General features: G+C 37.5%; 1 protein-coding gene across 2 annotated transcripts in view; it reads right to left on the bottom strand.

The window, feature by feature from the left end:
- Positions 1-1,029: 1,029 nt before the first annotated feature.
- The window catches only part of rorb (RAR-related orphan receptor B), a 266,439-nt gene continuing 250,528 nt past the window's right edge, over positions 1,030-16,940 (bottom strand). For both annotated transcript variants that reach the window (XM_043712184.1, XM_043712175.1), the window contains exons 8-10: positions 13,707-13,817; positions 11,133-11,245; positions 1,030-9,385 (exon numbers count right to left, since the gene is read on the bottom strand). In XM_043712184.1, coding sequence (XP_043568119.1) covers positions 9,230-9,385; positions 11,133-11,245; positions 13,707-13,817 — 380 coding nt within the window. In that variant the 3' untranslated portion in view covers positions 1,030-9,229. The remainder of the gene's footprint in view (positions 9,386-11,132; positions 11,246-13,706; positions 13,818-16,940) is intronic.

Below are 16,940 nucleotides of genomic sequence, written 5' to 3'. Positions count from 1 at the left end.
CAGATTACCATATATGTAAAGGGCTGAAGTAATTTCCCTTTTCAGTGACGAGTTTGATGGTGGGTCACTTAATCAGGCAGGGAAAACCATAATGGCTTTCTGTCTCCACTCTGGCTAAGTTCAGGATTTGAAAACAATTAGTATCCACATAAAGGCTTCTTCTGATCACTGCTGGTATTAACCTAGAGATGGGTAGGGAAATGTGGGAAATACAGCAAGCTAACCTTGTTGAATTTTATGACGATCCCTCATTCAATGGCACTCATTGCCTCATCAAGGGACCCAGCATTCAAACTGGGGGAGCCTGATGAAATCCAACTCTCACCCCCACTGCCAATCTCCCAGTGCAATGCTAACCCCTCCTGCCATCACTCACCTCTGACCTAGGAGCTAGCAATGATACACCTTAAGTGTCTGTTGTACTGGCAATTGCAAACCACCTTCTTAGTGTCATTGCTAGAGCTCAGTGTATTTTTGCTTGTGGGACTTCTGCTGTTGTGCTCCTCATTCCTGCAGAAGGCATGCCCCTCTCTAGTGGACATAATGCGGTCGATTTTTGCTAAAAGAGATGACACAGGACTCTCAGTGACTCTCCAGACAACAGGCGGGACCCCCTGTCATCTCCATTAAATACACCCATCACCCACATGGAATTCTGTTTTTAGGCAGATAATTCTAGGGATAGGCAATATTTCAGATTGTTCCGTTCTCTCTAGTGTTTTCTTATAACCTGTTTCATTAGCAAAACACATCACAAAATAAAACAAAAAACGAGGGCCTGGGTCATAAAAAGTGCATCTATTTTTCAAGTACTAACAATCACGTGCTACGCATAAGGAAGGTCCTGAATGTTGATTCAAAATTGCCTGGTTTAAAACTTGGCCATTCAGAGGTGGGGGAAAAGTTCAATATTTGTTTCTGTTTCAACTTATAACAGTAACAAAGTTAGTAATTTTCATATGGTTCACTTATAAAATCACAATAATGTAATAAATAAATATTATTTATATTTTTGAGCTGCATGCTCACTGAATGGTCAGAATCAAACAATCATTCATTTTGTTTTAGCAGACATAAATTATAACTTGCATTAAATGTATGTAATGTTATGTTGATTAAGAAATGAAGGTACTGTACATGGAATTTATTGATGTTTTGTTCATGCTTGAGACTAGGAAAATTAATGATGATAATAAGGAATTAAATGATTCTTGTCTCTCCACTCAATGACAGAATCCAGAACTTTGTATAACTATATCATCCACACGGTGAGATACAGTATGTACCAGGTGAATCCATCTAAGCCAGCAAGTGATATCACCATTTTACTGCAGGAAGTTACAACTTTGGACATTAATGTAAACTATGTAATATTGATTCAACTGCTTCTTATACACCTCACACCATTTTTCCCTCCTTTTACTATAATTCAATGAAAATAAGAGGAAGAGATGCAAAATAATCAACATTGTCCATTTTGCACTAATGTCCAAAATCACAACTATGCTTTTGTGCATCTGCAAAAAATCGTCATGGGGAAGATTTCCTTTCTACGCTATGTTTAATGAAATTGTAAACCAATTCTTTATAAATGGCTTCATGGTTTTATTTGACATCGCACATCAAAATAAAACTCTTCCACTGACATCAAGGTGAGGTTTATGCATCTCAACTGCCAATGTTTACAGTCACCAGAATATTGCCAAGATGCATCAATTTGAAAACCTTTACTTTATGACATATCAAATGTTGAGTGTGAAACTAATTTATTTTAAGTCATGTATACTCTCACACACCAGATTTCGAAGTAGCACAATAAAAGTATCAGTATGAACTAGCTTTAAAATTAAAAAAAAGTGCCAATAGAGATTCTTTATTTCTCACGTTTTGCAAATCAAACACCCCAATCCATCTGTGTTCCATTTCTATCTCCTTAATCAGTGTAAACAGGAATGATGGTGAGCTTTTGAAGAAGTATTCATAGTTAATATAAACTGATTTTAGGTCTTGACTACTCCATGTATGATCATTACAGCCACCAGTGTGAAGACACATTCATCCCATTAGTTTGAAACAAAGGGACAGTATGCAGAATGCACTTTGCCACTAAGTCTCTTGAAGTTTATAACTTATAAAAACAAAATTATTGGACCTTTATTCATACAAAATGGCTGTAAATGTCTTATAAAATTCAATATCCTGGATAGGGAGATGGTTTGAAAAGAGAGAACTTCAAATGTACAAAACAATAACCTATAAAATGTCACTATCCTTCCACATAGTTATATATAAACCATCAGAGGCAAGAGAAAATCACATTGCATGCATCAATCCTCGATAAATATATTTACAATTTTACCCCACAATATCACAACTATACAATTAAGTGCTAAAAGCTTTGCAACGGGAACAAAGAAAACTACCTCACTTTTATGTTAAATGATCTGGAAATAAAATATATTTTCCCTTTAACATAGTTCAGCAATTTACAAATTTCCTACTGCCTCAGTAGGAAGAAGGTTAAACTATTATTACAAAAATATTTTCCTCCCAAAAGATGCTAAAAGTGTAACTGTGACAAATATATCAAAATGTATCAGAAGTGTTTCAAAATATTGTAAAAATTTCAGCACAGGTTGTGACAGATTTATATACAAAACAGGTTTGTACGCTTATTTTCATTATGACTTTGCATTGTTGCCATCGTTGGTGCAGTTTGGTCCTGTTGGTAAGCAAGTTAAAACAATCAGTTTACTGCTGGTTAATTTTGCTGATAAGAGATCTGCCACCCTCTACTGGCCAAAATAAAAAGCTTGTAAACCAAATTTCAATTTCAAGGGAAAGTTTAAATTGCAGAGTCAAAACAGGGCAGTGCTCTCACAAGCTTACTGTTCATCAGAAAATTGTTACTGGGCTGAATTCTTGTGGTAGACTCTAACTGTGCATTAATGGAAAATAGGCAGTAAGGAATCAACATCTTGTTTTATTCTCTGAATTTTAATTCCATTAGTGCTGACAGACTTGCTAATCTATATTCAAAATATTACTGTTTCTACTACAAACAATTTCTGTCAATCAGAAATTGACTGAAATATCTAGTCAGTGGTGTATCACTCTATGCTTAAAACAAATATTTCAGAGGGCAATTTTCTGATCTCATGCTTTCTGCATGGTCTCTGGTTTAGGTGTCTGAAGAAGAATCATATTGGATTTAATTTGTTAAATTTGTTTCTCTCTCCAAAGATGGTGTCAGACATTGAGTTTCCTCAGCACTTTCTGCTTTTGCTTCATATGAGACCCTAGGCTGGAATCTTTTATATTTAGATCATTCTCAAGTTTTGGAATTACATTCAGATCCTGCCCCTGCTCACTGTAGCTGCATGCCCACTGGCCAAATCCTTGCTTGACGGCCTCTAAGCTTGTCCAATTAAAAATGGCAGTTGGATCTGGAAGGGAGGAGTTTGATACATTATGGACCATTGCCATTGACCAGCAGACTCCACTGTCTCACCAGTGACAACATTGCTGAAATCCAAGGAGTATGAACTCAAGAAAGGCTGCCACTTCACCAAAGGAGCAGCTGTCACTATAATAGATGCAGCACTGTCGGACACATCAGCTTCCTTGCGATCCTAATGCAGTAGCAGGCCTCTGATCAAGCAAGGCAGCATCCTTGTCATTTTTCAAATATTTTCAACTGATTCTGTTGAGTTGCCATGATTCTGACCCAGGGTAAGGGAAGGCTGCTGATATCATCCTCATGACAGTGCACTGCCATGTTAAAGTCAGCAGTGTTTGGCTCATTGAAACCTCATTAAATACCTTGATTTAAATCTTGCCTCTGTCAGGAGAGTTGTTGATATGGTTACAAACGCAACTCTGGGAAAATCGGGAGGGGTAAACTGTGCCACTATGCCATTTCCCACTGCAGCCAAGTATTCCTTCAATTCAGTTTATGCCCACAATTTTGTTTAGTCTGCTCCCTCCACTCTTTGACGCTCCTGAACAGTAACCTACATTTGTACCCATGGAACATAGGACAATGATGTGCTTTTGAAGTGTTGTTATGAACACAGCAATAAATGTGCACTCAGCAACTCCCACAAACAGCACTATGATTAACACCAGGCAATTTGTTCTTATGACGTTGATTAGGAGATACATTTTTTAACAGGGAAAACTGCCCTGCTCTTCTTCAAACTAGAGGCATGAGAACTCTTGCGTCTACCAAACAAGTAGATATTGTCACAGTTTCATATCTCATTGCAAGATGGCACCTCCAATAGTTAGTGTTGCCAACATGAAGAAATCTCCAGGAAAGTCTCCAACCAGATTTGTCAATCCAAACACTTCCCCCAGTCTTGCACTAGAAAGTCAAGCACTGAATTTTGTACTCAAGCCCTTATGTGGGACTTGAATGCAGAACATTGTGAATTAGGGGTACCTAGTGCTCATGATTGATTCTCCTGGTGAGAATTAGGTTTTTATTTTCAGACCAGGACATCAAGTTTGTTTCTTTCACCTGCTCCTCGTCATAAGAAAATATTGTGTTTGCAGGTTTCTTTGCACATATTTAAAATAAAAGGGTCTGAATTTTTAAAAGTGCATTTGTTAACAAAGACATTACATATTTTGAATATTTTTTGAGGCAAAATTATCCAAAAATAATAAAGATTTTGTGTGAAAGTAGATCTTGCAGTTTCTGATGCATAAATTTGCCAGGTTTGTCAATTTAGTAAATGAAGATTTTTTCACTTGTCTACTCTGATGATCAAACTTAACTCCTTGATAACACATCGGGTGTTTAGAAAGAAGAACGACTCCAGCTGCTGTGTGGAGTAACATTGCAAATATTATCAGAAGGAATACTTTTTCCATATTGTCATAGAACAATATTTCATCTCATTCCTTAATGTTTTGCAAAATATGGAATTTAATCCTCACTAATAAAAAATTACAGTAACCAAACTGCTTTGAAAAGTTAAACAAAAATAATGACAGCACCAATGTTCAGTATGCTGCACTCAGTAGGATTTAAATTTAAAATGGTTTTTGTTGCTTTTTCTTGTCCTTATTTAAGAAGTTGTCATCAAAGCACGGAAAGATTAGTGTTTAGTGTTCCCATTACCCTTTTTTTGCAATCAGCATGGACTCTTTAATTTGATGGCAACTTGAATAAATTATTGTGAAAAGAGATCTTAAATATTTGAGATCCTTGGTTGAAATGTTTTGTCTTTCCATGAGTGCTGGTTTGAATTTAGAAACACACCCTTTGAACAATGTTGTTATCCCCGCTCCTGTTATAGGAGTCAAATTTCCATAAAATTCTTTATAAATAGTCTGCAGCACGAACTTGGGATCGCAAAAGTTCTGTGGAATGTTGTGTGCATTGCCAAATGCAATAAAGCACAGCAAGAAACTGAGTAACAGGTCTTTCTAAAACAAATGGACGAGCACAATGGACAGTTGACTTTTCTGTTTTTAGTTGTACTGAATTGAATTAGTCAGTTGCAATGTTTTGAGAAATGTTCAGATGTCTGAAAGGGAACCCGTTGTATTCTCTATCCATTTACATGAATAGGGAGAAAATTAGATGATTCCCTTTCAGGCATTTCATTCCTAATGTGTCCAGATGCTGAAACAGGAAAACCTGTCTCATTATGTTTCACATTTTAAAAAAAAATTGCTTTCAAATTCTAACAGATCAGAACATTTTTTCAGTTGGTCTTACATTTAGTGTCCAGAGTCAACAATGACAAATTTCAAAGCCAACCGATGTCAGAATTACAGAAAATCTCAAATTTGCCAGAGCAGTCTGTTTAAATCATGCCTGTGTAAGTGTGTTATTTAAATTGTACAAACTAGCTTTCCCAATGGATACTATGAATGGGAGTTGGTGCTCTAGTTGTCAAGTCACTGGACTAGTAATCCAGAATTTCAGGTTATTACTCAAGAACATTTGTTCGAATAATACAAAGGGAGACAGTGTAATTTGAATTCAATGAAAAAATCTGGGATAAAAAGCCAGTCTAATGGCGACCTTTGCAACCACTGTTACTTGTCATTAAAACCACATGATTGTTCACTTATGTCCTGAAGGGAAGAGAATCTGCATCCTTACTTTGTGCAGTCTCCATGTGACTCCAAATCCACAGCAATGTAGATGACTCTTAATTGCTCAGAGGGCAATTAAGAATGGACATTAAATATAAACCCATCCCATGAGTGCACACAGATAACAAATTATTGCTAAGGAATGGAAGATAGTGTTCAATGGTCAATACACAATAGAACAATGATGGCAGCTGAGAGCAAATATTGGTTGCTATCTAGCTGTAAAGAGAGAGTTATATTGTGAGCAAAACAAAAATCTTGTGCAGTAATTTAAATGCAATAAAATGTCTTGGAAAAGTGCCTTGAAACTCTAGTAAAATGGGCAAGCTTGTTGTATATAAAATTGGCAATCCCATACAAACTGTATACTAATAAACATCTAATTAACTCCTAGCTCATTTTAGACAGAGGGCATGTCAAAAACAGTTACGTCTAGAGATTTTTTTTAATTTCAGGAGAGAGGAAAGAACAAACATTGAGAGCTAAATCAGAAGTACAATGAACTTCTGTAAAGATCAGAGTGGGGTTTTCTTTTGTCAAATTGAAAGGGAAAGATATCAAGACGAGAATGCCACAGTGTAACATTGGTTTTACATTTCTGCACTGTGTGGAAGGCATTATTTCAGCAGAGCAACTGGCAAATGTTTTATTTAACTTGCTCTTCCCCTTTAGCCACTTAATTTTGAGACAAAAAGTGATGATTGTGGAAGGCAAATGGAAAAGCTGCAGTTCTATTCATAAATTAATTCAATAGATTTTGTTGTAAAGCAATTTTGCCTTATAAAAATGGGAAAAATTAGACCTTCAGTTTTCTTCCCATCTCTCCTGATGGTGGTGATTTATACTAGCTGGTTTTCCATTGCTTTGGCTAAGTGGCCATCCTTTATATCGCTGCCTACACAATGGATATGAATAAATTATTAGTGCATGGAAGGTGTCATAATTAAGTCGGAATGTTTCCTTCATTGAACAACTGTACACATGCTTTTCAGCTAACATCACTAAACAGGAATCAGGAATATGAGGAGTATAAAGTTTTTTTTAAAAAAACTAGTTTAGCCCAAGAATGATGCACCAAATGCAGCAACCCCACTGCTGCTCTGGCTGAGATAATCTTATACAGCACCGACACCAGGGACTGAATTTAAGACAGTCACATCTGTAAGATTCAATGGCACTCTGAGCTAACAGGGTCACTTGAGTTAGAAGTTTTACTGACAAAGCTGTAATCACTTTCTCCCTCTTTCATTTTAAGTTTTGCCAATTGTCTGCTTTCTTGGGTTTGTAAATAACAGCAATATTTCAAAGAATGTTAAGTGTGCCTACATGTGCTTTGGAAGGTATGATCTAGACACAGTCTTTGCTGTTTTCCCTTCAACTGTGGAAAATTAAATCAGCACTCCACTAGTTGATGATTTGCTAGAATACAGCAATAAGTGATAGAGCCATTTTTCTGCTCAGATAACAATTAGCCTTCAAAGTATTTTTCCATATAAGTCTCACAAACGTAAAGAATTGTAAGTAACTCATTACATTGTATGCAAGCCTTATATATAGATTGCAAAGGCTAACAATTAAATTTATGGCCATGAAGTGTATAGGTTCAACTTTCCTATTTTTGGATCTGTTTAATATGTAGACATTAGTATTAAAGGTTACTAGATTTTCAATTAATTTCCATTGTTGGCAGAGCAGACATCATAATTAAAATCATATTTGCACTCTTTTTCCCATTATGAATTTGATAAAGGACAAGGAACAGTCAAAGTAAAATACTACTTCCAGTAATGCCGATGACCATTTTACAGGACAAATGTATAGGCTGGTTTGCTGGTGGCTGTACTGCACTTAGAAAGATAAAGTGCCACTGTTCATTGAGCACCAAGAAACTCCTCCATGCTAGTGTCAAATAATCAAAGTCTATTTCCAGCTGAAATTTGTTGCATTGCAGGGCTTTTTTCCCAAAAATAATTGAAATTGGAATGATGTTAAGAATATTAGCAGAGCTACAAAACAAGCTGAAATAAACTGCACATTTACAACAGAATATCAACATCCAGAATTTTATGTTCAGTCTAATTAGACCAACAAATCAAATAGTGCTTCTTGATATTCTAAATATAAAATTTTGAGAACAAAAATGGATCTTGTATGGAAAACAGTAAGTGAGAGGGAGTTGCAATATCAAAACAGGAATGTGGTTATAGTGTCTCTCACTGACTGACAGCTCCGACGTGGAGTAATAAAGATATGTGCTAAAAGCCTTTCCTGGTAGATCCAACCATTTTACTACCAGCTTCTGTCTGAAACACACTGAGACACAAACTGTTACTAAAAACAAAGACCATTACAGCTTTCACATAATGTTTTAGAACAGAAATTACTTTGTCATGGCCATTACAGCTAAAAAGATCAAATAATATCTTTTTTGATTTGTGTTTTTGTCATTCTGTGCAACTTTATACATAAAAATATAGCTTAATGTGGAAAACTAGTGCTTTTTCAATCTAAAGTTTACATTTCCAAGAAACAAATCCCTAAAATCATCTTTCCATTTAACATACTAGAATCCACACTCAATTTCTCAACAATCCAGACAAGACTTTTGTTTGTCTTTTTAACTTTCACATCTTTTCCAAATATATACTTGCATCCATATACATTGGAATTGTGAAATCCTCAAAAGTAAAATTGCAAGACCCAATGAAAGACATGAAAAAAAATACACAGAGAAACAGTTCAGCTCAATAGGCTGAATTCTCTTAAATCATATCTTGAGCCATGAATAGAAGGAATAATACTGTGAAATCACGGTTCTAATTATAAAACAGTATTAACCAGCATCTGATTGTTAAAACTTACCCCCAAAACAGATAAAAGTAGAATGACTTAGCTTTTGTACATTTTCTGAATGGTTCCACAAAAGTTCCATATCAGGTGCAGTATTTACATTCTTTAATCGGTAGCGGTGAAAAAGAATCTATTTAAGTGCAGGACATTCCTAGTGTTGCAGTAGTAATTTTTTTTCATTTAGAAGTCTCAAATTTACATGTGTTTTGTCTTTTTCTGAAGAGAGCTTTATTGCAAGCATGATGGTGTGTGCCAGCCACCACCGTCACTTGGGGAGGACTGAAGAGTCCGGGTTAAAGAGCTCCTTGTAGAGAGGAGGAAACAGGCTGTTGGCTGTCTCTGGGTGCAACAGCTTGAATGCCTGGAGCTTGTCAGTGTGCAGGTTGCAAAGTGCAGTTAAAGTTGGTAACCTGGAGATCAACTGAAAGAAGAAAAAAGTACACAGTCTTAAATGCAACTGCAAACAATGTTCCATTGACCCCATTTGTTGGGCCAGCACAAGTCTTTACCGTAAACCTTGTCCACCATGTCTGGCTAGGCCACCTTTAAATGTAGGAGTACGGAGGAGTAGGATTATGTCTTTCATCCTGTTCGGCCTATCCCACTGTTCTAAATTATGGCTGATCATCTATCTCAACTTCAAATTTTCAAACTATCCCCATATTTAGATTAGATTCCCTAAAGTGTGGAAACAGACCATTTGGCCTAACAAATCCACACCAACCCTCCAGAGAGTAACCCTGACTAATGCACCTAACACTACTGGGAATTTAGCATGGCCAATTCACCTGACCCAGACATCTTTGGACTATGGGAGGAAACCGGAGCACTGGGAGGAGACCCACACAGACCCTGGGAGAATGTGCAAACTCTGCACAGACAGTCACCCAATGCAGGAATTGAACCCAGGTCCCTGGCACTGTGAGGCAGCAGTGCCAACCCCTGAGCCACCGTGCCACCCTAACATCCCTTGATCTCATTAGTAACTAGAAATCCATCAAGCTCTTCCTTAATGTTGAGCTTTTGCAACCCACTTGGGTAGAGAATGCCAAACATTCACTTTCCTCTGAGTGAAAATGTTCCTCCTCATATCAGTCCTAAATGGCTTGCCTTTTATTTTGAGGCCGTGTCTGGTGCTAGATCCCACAGCCAGGGGAAACATCTTTTCTGCATCTATTCCCATCTACCCCTTTAAGAGTTTTGTAAGTTTGGATGATATTCCCTCTTATTCATCCACAGAAGACAAGGCAATTTGTCTCATTAGACAATCCCATTGTCCCAAGCAAGAGCTTGGTGAAGCTTTGTTGCACTCCCTCTATAGCAAGGATATAGGTGAGGAGATCAGGAATGCACACAATACTCTAGCTGTGGCCTCATGAATGTTATACGCAATTGACCCCTTTGCTCCCATGTTCAATTGCTCTTATGACACAGTGTTTACCTTCCAAATTGCGTGCTACTGCTGGCAAGATCTCAGTGACTTATGAACAAGGACAACTGAATCCCTTTGGACATCAACAGCTTTTTGAACAATAACATGTAATTTGACCCAGGTTGACTCTTGGATTTACTTTTGCTCCTTTCCACTTTAATTTTTTTGTTTCTGATCCTTCATGTGCAGGTAGCACCTACACCATAACTGCACTGAATACCTCAGAAATTTGAAGCCTTCCCTTTCACTACATTTTTCTAGCCACATGTTCCTTTGCTCAAACTTCCTATTTCTATCCTTACTCATATATGGTACAGCAAACAATGATGAGCCTGCTGCTTAGAGGTCTTGCTTTTCAGTGTATTGCCTAGATTAATAAATTTTACTTTTAGGACTTCAACTCTCTTTAGATTTATGTCATTGTTGCCAATGTGTGCCACAACCTCTAGTTCCTCACCTTTCCCCAAAAGTCCTATGGCTGTGTTGTTACTTCCTTGACCTGGAACCAGGGATGCAAAATACTGGAGCCATGTCTAGACCTACAGATAAACCTATCTGTTCCTCTAACTATTGAATCATCTTGTTTACAACAATGAAGATAAATTCATTTGCACTTCTTTGGCATTACTGAGTGACTTCATGCAGTTTCTTTCAGGCCAAATTTCTTCCTGTATATAATGCTTCTGCCATAACTTTCACACTCCCATTTGACAAATTGGGGCGACTCAAAGAATACCTTTGCTAATGTGTCGTCATCCAGGTGATTTTTATGAATCACATGCTGTAGTGCAAAATAAACTTTTTCCTGTAGCTTTTGAACCTTCCTTGGTTCCATCAACCATGGTCGATCTGAAGGAAGTGGAAAGAATACAGATGTAAAGCCACAAAACTCATTCTCTTCTCTTTTATAAGGTATTTCCTTTTAAATAGTGAATGAACTTAGGAACATGAGTTGGTCCTTTAGCCCATCAAGCCTGCTACACCATTCAATAATATTATGATTGATTTGGTTGTGGTGGCAGTTCTCCCTTCCTGCCTCCACTCCATACCCCTCCACTTCCTTGTGGAGAATTTAGCTCAGCATGGAATAAATTTAAAGAGCCAAATTCCACTACCTTCTATGGAAGTAAATTCCACAGTCTAATAACTCTTTGACAGTAAATACTTTACCCTCATCTCTGACTTTAAGGGTAAACCTCTTATTCATATTCTACACCCCCTAGTTCTATTCTCACCCACATGTGGAAAACAACCTCTCTTTATCCACTCAATCCAGTTCCCTCAAGATCTTAAATATTTCATTAAGATCACCCATCAATCTTCTAAACTTCAATAGATGTAGGCCTAGCCTGTTCAATCTTTCCTCATAAGTCAAGTTCCTCATACAAAGTATCAGTTTAGTATATTTTCTCTGAACTGCTGCTCAAGAAATTTTAATATTTTTCAAATGAGGAGACCAAAACTATACATGGTACTCTAGATGTTGTTTAACCAACACCCTGTACAGCTGTAGTCAAACTTTCCTACTTTATTTTCCATTCACTCAATAAACAGTAAACAGCAACATTTCATTTACCTTTATAATCATTTGCTGTACCTGCACACTAGCTTTCTGTGATTCATGTAGCAGGACACCCAATACACTCTTTACCATCGAGTTCTGCAATCTCTCTCTATTTAAATGGTATATTGCTTTTCTATTCTTCCAGCTAAAACAAACAAGTTCATGTTGACTCATACTGTAGTTCACGTGTCAAATTTTTGACAACTTGCTTAAAGCATCCATACCCATTTTTAGACACTACCTTCAACTGACAATGTTTTTTTAACCTATCTTAATGTTACTAGAAAACTTAGCATGCACATTCAGTCCCTTCATCCATCATTAACATAGATTGTAAATAGTTGAGGCCACAGCACTAATCCCCCTCTGGCACTCCACTGGTTACAGCTTGCCAACTCAGAAAAGATAAATTTATCCCAGATATCTGGTTTGTGTTAGCTAATAAAATCTTCATCAACACAAATACGTTACCCCCTATACCATGTCATGTGATGTGGAATCTTATCAAATGCCTTCTGCAAACCCAAAGTATTCCATCTATTGTCCAAAAGTCTAACTGATCAGTTAAACTCAACTTCTGACTCACAAATCGATGTTGGCTCTACCTAATCAATTCATGATTTCTAAGTATCCTGTTGACTTGTTTATCAATGCTCTTTTTTTTGTATGAGTATGTTAAACTAATTAGCCAACGATTTCTTACTTTTTTCCCCCCTTTCTTTCTTGAATATGAGTGCTATGTTTACTATTTTCAAATTGTTGGGAACATTCCAGAACCAAGAAATTTTAAAAATTATAACCAGTGCAACTACAATTCTTGACTCCAACACTTTGAAGACCCTGGGATTCAGGTCATCCTGATCTGAGGACTTGTTAGTCTTTAAGTCTAATGGTTTGCCTACCATGCTTTCCCTGGTAATATTGAAGCTGTAAAGTTCATCCTCTATCCATTTTTGATTTTCAGTTACCTTTGGGAAATTTTTTTAAGTCTTCTATAGGTAGAAAATACCTTTTAAAGCATCTGCCATTTTATTTTTCAATTATCAATTCCCCAGACTCACTCCTTCGAGAATCATCACTGGCTTTAGTTACTTTTATCCTATTCTCATTCTTGTAGAAACTCTTACAACCTATTATTATGTTACAAGCTAACTTCTTCTCATTTTCTACTTGCTGCTTCTTTATAGTCACTTTTTGTTAGTTCTTAACGTCCATCCGATCTTCTGACCTACACTAATCTTTGCAGTTTGTACAGTGTTTCTTCCAGTTTCATACTCTCCTTATCTTCCGTCTTTCGTCACAAATGATGCATCCTTCTCAAAGACCTTTTCTTTCTCACTGGGATAAATCTTTGCTCAGAGTTATATATCTCCTTAAAGTACTGCCATACAAACTCTATTGTCCTATGTTTTAATCTCGTTCCCTAATTTACCTGAGCTAACTCTACCTTTATACCCTCGTAGTTATCTTTATTTAGCTTTAAAACATTTCTCATGGACACACTTTTCTCACTTTCAGAATAAATATTAAGTTCTATCATGTTGTGTTCACTGTCAGCTAAAGGCTCCTTTATCAGGAGGTGATAAACTGGAGTACCTTTTAATTCCAAATACAATAATTTAAAAACACTTGTACATAAAAACCTGATGAAGGGCTTTTGCCCAAAACGTCGATTTTCCTGCTCCTCGGATGCTGCCTGAACTGCTGTGCTTTTCCAGCACCACTCTAATCCATAAAGGCACTAACCTGGTGATATCAGAACAGCAGCTGAAAACAAAGCAATTTCTTCCTCGGTCAGCTGAAGGGAGCACAAACTCTTAGCAAAGTCAAATATAGCATTGACTAGGTCATCACATCCTGAAAGGAAATAGATATGAACGTTACAATCAATATTACCAAATCAACTAAACATATATATGAGTGACACTTCTTTAAATTCTATCAATACTAATTTAGAGAAATCAATCTTATTTCATGGAGTAGCAATATAACAGCATGGCAAGCTAATACTTCAGAAAGTAATAGGGCCAGTTTTTGTATAACATAATGGTTGTAGTGAGCTCCAGCTGTCTGCAAGAGTCATTGTTGTGAAACGATTCAGAATCGGTGAATAGCCAGGATTAGTTATTTGAGGTCAAGAATTCAATTGCTACTTAAAAGCTACCGTAGCAGCCTTAAAGGGATGAAACATTTTTGATTGGGGGATAGCTAATATACTGAAGCAGTAGGGAAAATGACTTTGACCTTAGATACAGCAATGGAGATGTTTAAAGAACATCAGCAGCAAGAAGCAGCATTCTCTTTTCCACATTCATTCAAGTACTTTCATAACAAAATACAATTTCATTAGCCATTTGGGAACCCCAACACCTGCAAGTTCCTCTCCAAATCACTCACCATGCTGACTTGGAAACAGATCACTGTTCCTTTACTGTTGCTGGGTCAACCTCCTGGAATTCCCTCTCTAACAGCATTGTGGGTCTACATACAGCACATTGACTCCAGCAGTTCAAGAAGGGCAGCAGCAATGTCAGTCAGACAGTCAGTACCGTCTATGTCCCACCAGTTAATAAAAATAAAATCATGCCTTCCATCTGATTAAAATTCAAATAATTCAGTAGGTATGGGCAGTGATGACAAGTCATGTAGATACAAGAAGAACTGGCCCTAGGACCTGAGTGAAAGTCTCGAAGAAATAATTAATGATCTCACAAACAGTGTCAAGATTCCCTTCACAGCGCATTTATTCTCTAGACAATTATTCATAACTTTAGATTTTGTCTAGCAGTATCAATGCTTCCTTTTTCTGTTTCTTAGCTGTTTCCTCAAGATAGCATGGAACATTAGCTTCTTTCTATTTGTACTCACATTCAAAACCTGGGACCACTCTCACATCAATTATCCATTCTTGATCAAACTTGCTGCTTCTCCTTGTCATTGTATACGTTATGCTAAGATGCCTCACATAGTTTGAAAACACCTACAGCACAACATGCATTAATCTGCTTCTATTCTTCTGCATAAGAAGATGGGAGAAAACAGTTGGGAAATCAAGGATGGGAAGAGGAAGAAGTTCTATCTCAGACTGATGGAAGGGGGCCACTGTCAGTATCAGGAGCAGAGGAGAACACAGTACTGGAGATGCCCAAACTGGAGGTCCGACATTACAGCTATTTAGGATTTCTCTTTTCCTTCTTTTCCTCTAGAACCCCTATAGTGCAGATTGAGGCCATTTGACCCATTGGGTCCACACTGACTCTCCAAAGAACATCCAACACAAAAGTCCCAGCCCCCTCATCCTATCCTTGTTACCTCACATCTTTGGATTGTGGGAGGAAACTGGAACACCCCCCCCCCCCCCCCCCCAAAGCACACAGGAAGAACATGCAAACTCCATACAGACACAAGGCTGGAATCGAATCGGGGTTCCTGGTGCTGAGAGGCAGTTCTGTTAACCATTATGCCATCATGCCTCCCATAGTCTAATCAACTCTATCTCTGATACATTCATGCTATCAAAGCAGGATAATGGTTTGTGCTGGCATTCATCTGCTACTGTTTACCTTTACCACTAAATGCTATCCTTTTTGTTCTTCTCTTTTGATAGGTCCTTTAGATAACTTTGATCTTTCTGCCTCAAAGAATAAGGGAGAGAACACCACAAAGAGATGCATTCATTCAGCCTCTTACCAGCATAGAAAGTGGCACCTGGTGTGGCATAGGTGGTGCATTAGAGTGGTTTACATTTTGTACTACACTCAACAAAAGTCAGCAGGACTAGATATTTTGTGGAAAGGATTCAGAATAGTTCCAGGGTTGGGGAAATTTTAATTACAAGGTTAGGTTAGAAAAGCTGAGGTTGTCTAACTTTGAGAAACAGAGATTGATGGGTGATTTGATAAATGTGTTCAAAATTATGACAGGCTCAGATAAGGTAGATAAGGAGAATCTCTTTCAATTAGTTGTTGGTACAAGAACCATGTGACATGCATTAAATGTTTTCATTTCACGAGAAATATGAGGAAGAACAACTTTTATGCAATTGTTAGTAATGACTTGGAAATCATTACCCTTAAGGATGGTGAAAGCAGAAATAATGAGTTCAAAAGGAAATTGAAGGGTTATGAGGATTAAGCTGGAGATAAACTGACTGTATTGTCCTGCAGAGAGCTGGCATAGACTTAATGAGCAAGATGGTTTACTTCGGTACTGTAAATGACTTGACTCTAAAGCTCACCAAAACATTCAAGTTTCAGTGAAAAGGGTCACTGACACGCAATTTACTACAATGCTAACTAACATTCATGCAGACCGGTTAATGCTGAGAAATATCTTAACTTATTTTATAAAGCTGTCACCAAAAAGGTCCCATGTTTAGTTTAATCAGGTGGTCTACTCAAAACCTTGACAAATTCTTTATTTTAAAATTATACTTAATGGTCCTACATACAATATCCAATCTTGCACAGGCCTTTCCTTTGATCTTTTTCCCTTGTAATTTCACCAATTAAAATCTTCAGGAGTGTATAGGGATTTTTCTGTAAAGTCTTGAAGGAAGAGCCCTGGAGACCCCAAGAATCTCTGTGGAAATTCATTTCCTGACTGTCGTTATAACCCCAGAGGACCACAGACTACTGTTCCAATAGAAAGATATAAATGGTGGTGTGTTTTAACTGAGCATCACCACCTACATTCACTCTAATATGTGGACCTCCGAGGTCCATGTATACCAAACCTAGAAATCAACACTTGAAATGGCGTTGACACACCAATTGGTGTGCATGGACACTCAATGTATCTGCATGGCCACATAACATAGAGGGAAGTTTGGTCATCATGTTTCAGGCGAGGGTGCAATTGAGAAGGCAGGACCTTCATGGTGACCTCTGCCTGTATAGAAATTGAACCCACAAGTCGCTGCAGTCATCACTGCAAGCAAGCTGTCCAGCCAACTGAACAAACTGACCAAATTCAGTCCCC

This window comes from Chiloscyllium plagiosum, chromosome 2 (assembly GCF_004010195.1).
Source record: "Chiloscyllium plagiosum isolate BGI_BamShark_2017 chromosome 2, ASM401019v2, whole genome shotgun sequence".
Classification (NCBI taxonomy): domain Eukaryota; kingdom Metazoa; phylum Chordata; class Chondrichthyes; order Orectolobiformes; family Hemiscylliidae; genus Chiloscyllium; species Chiloscyllium plagiosum.
This window is presented reverse-complemented; position numbering and strand designations above follow the sequence as displayed.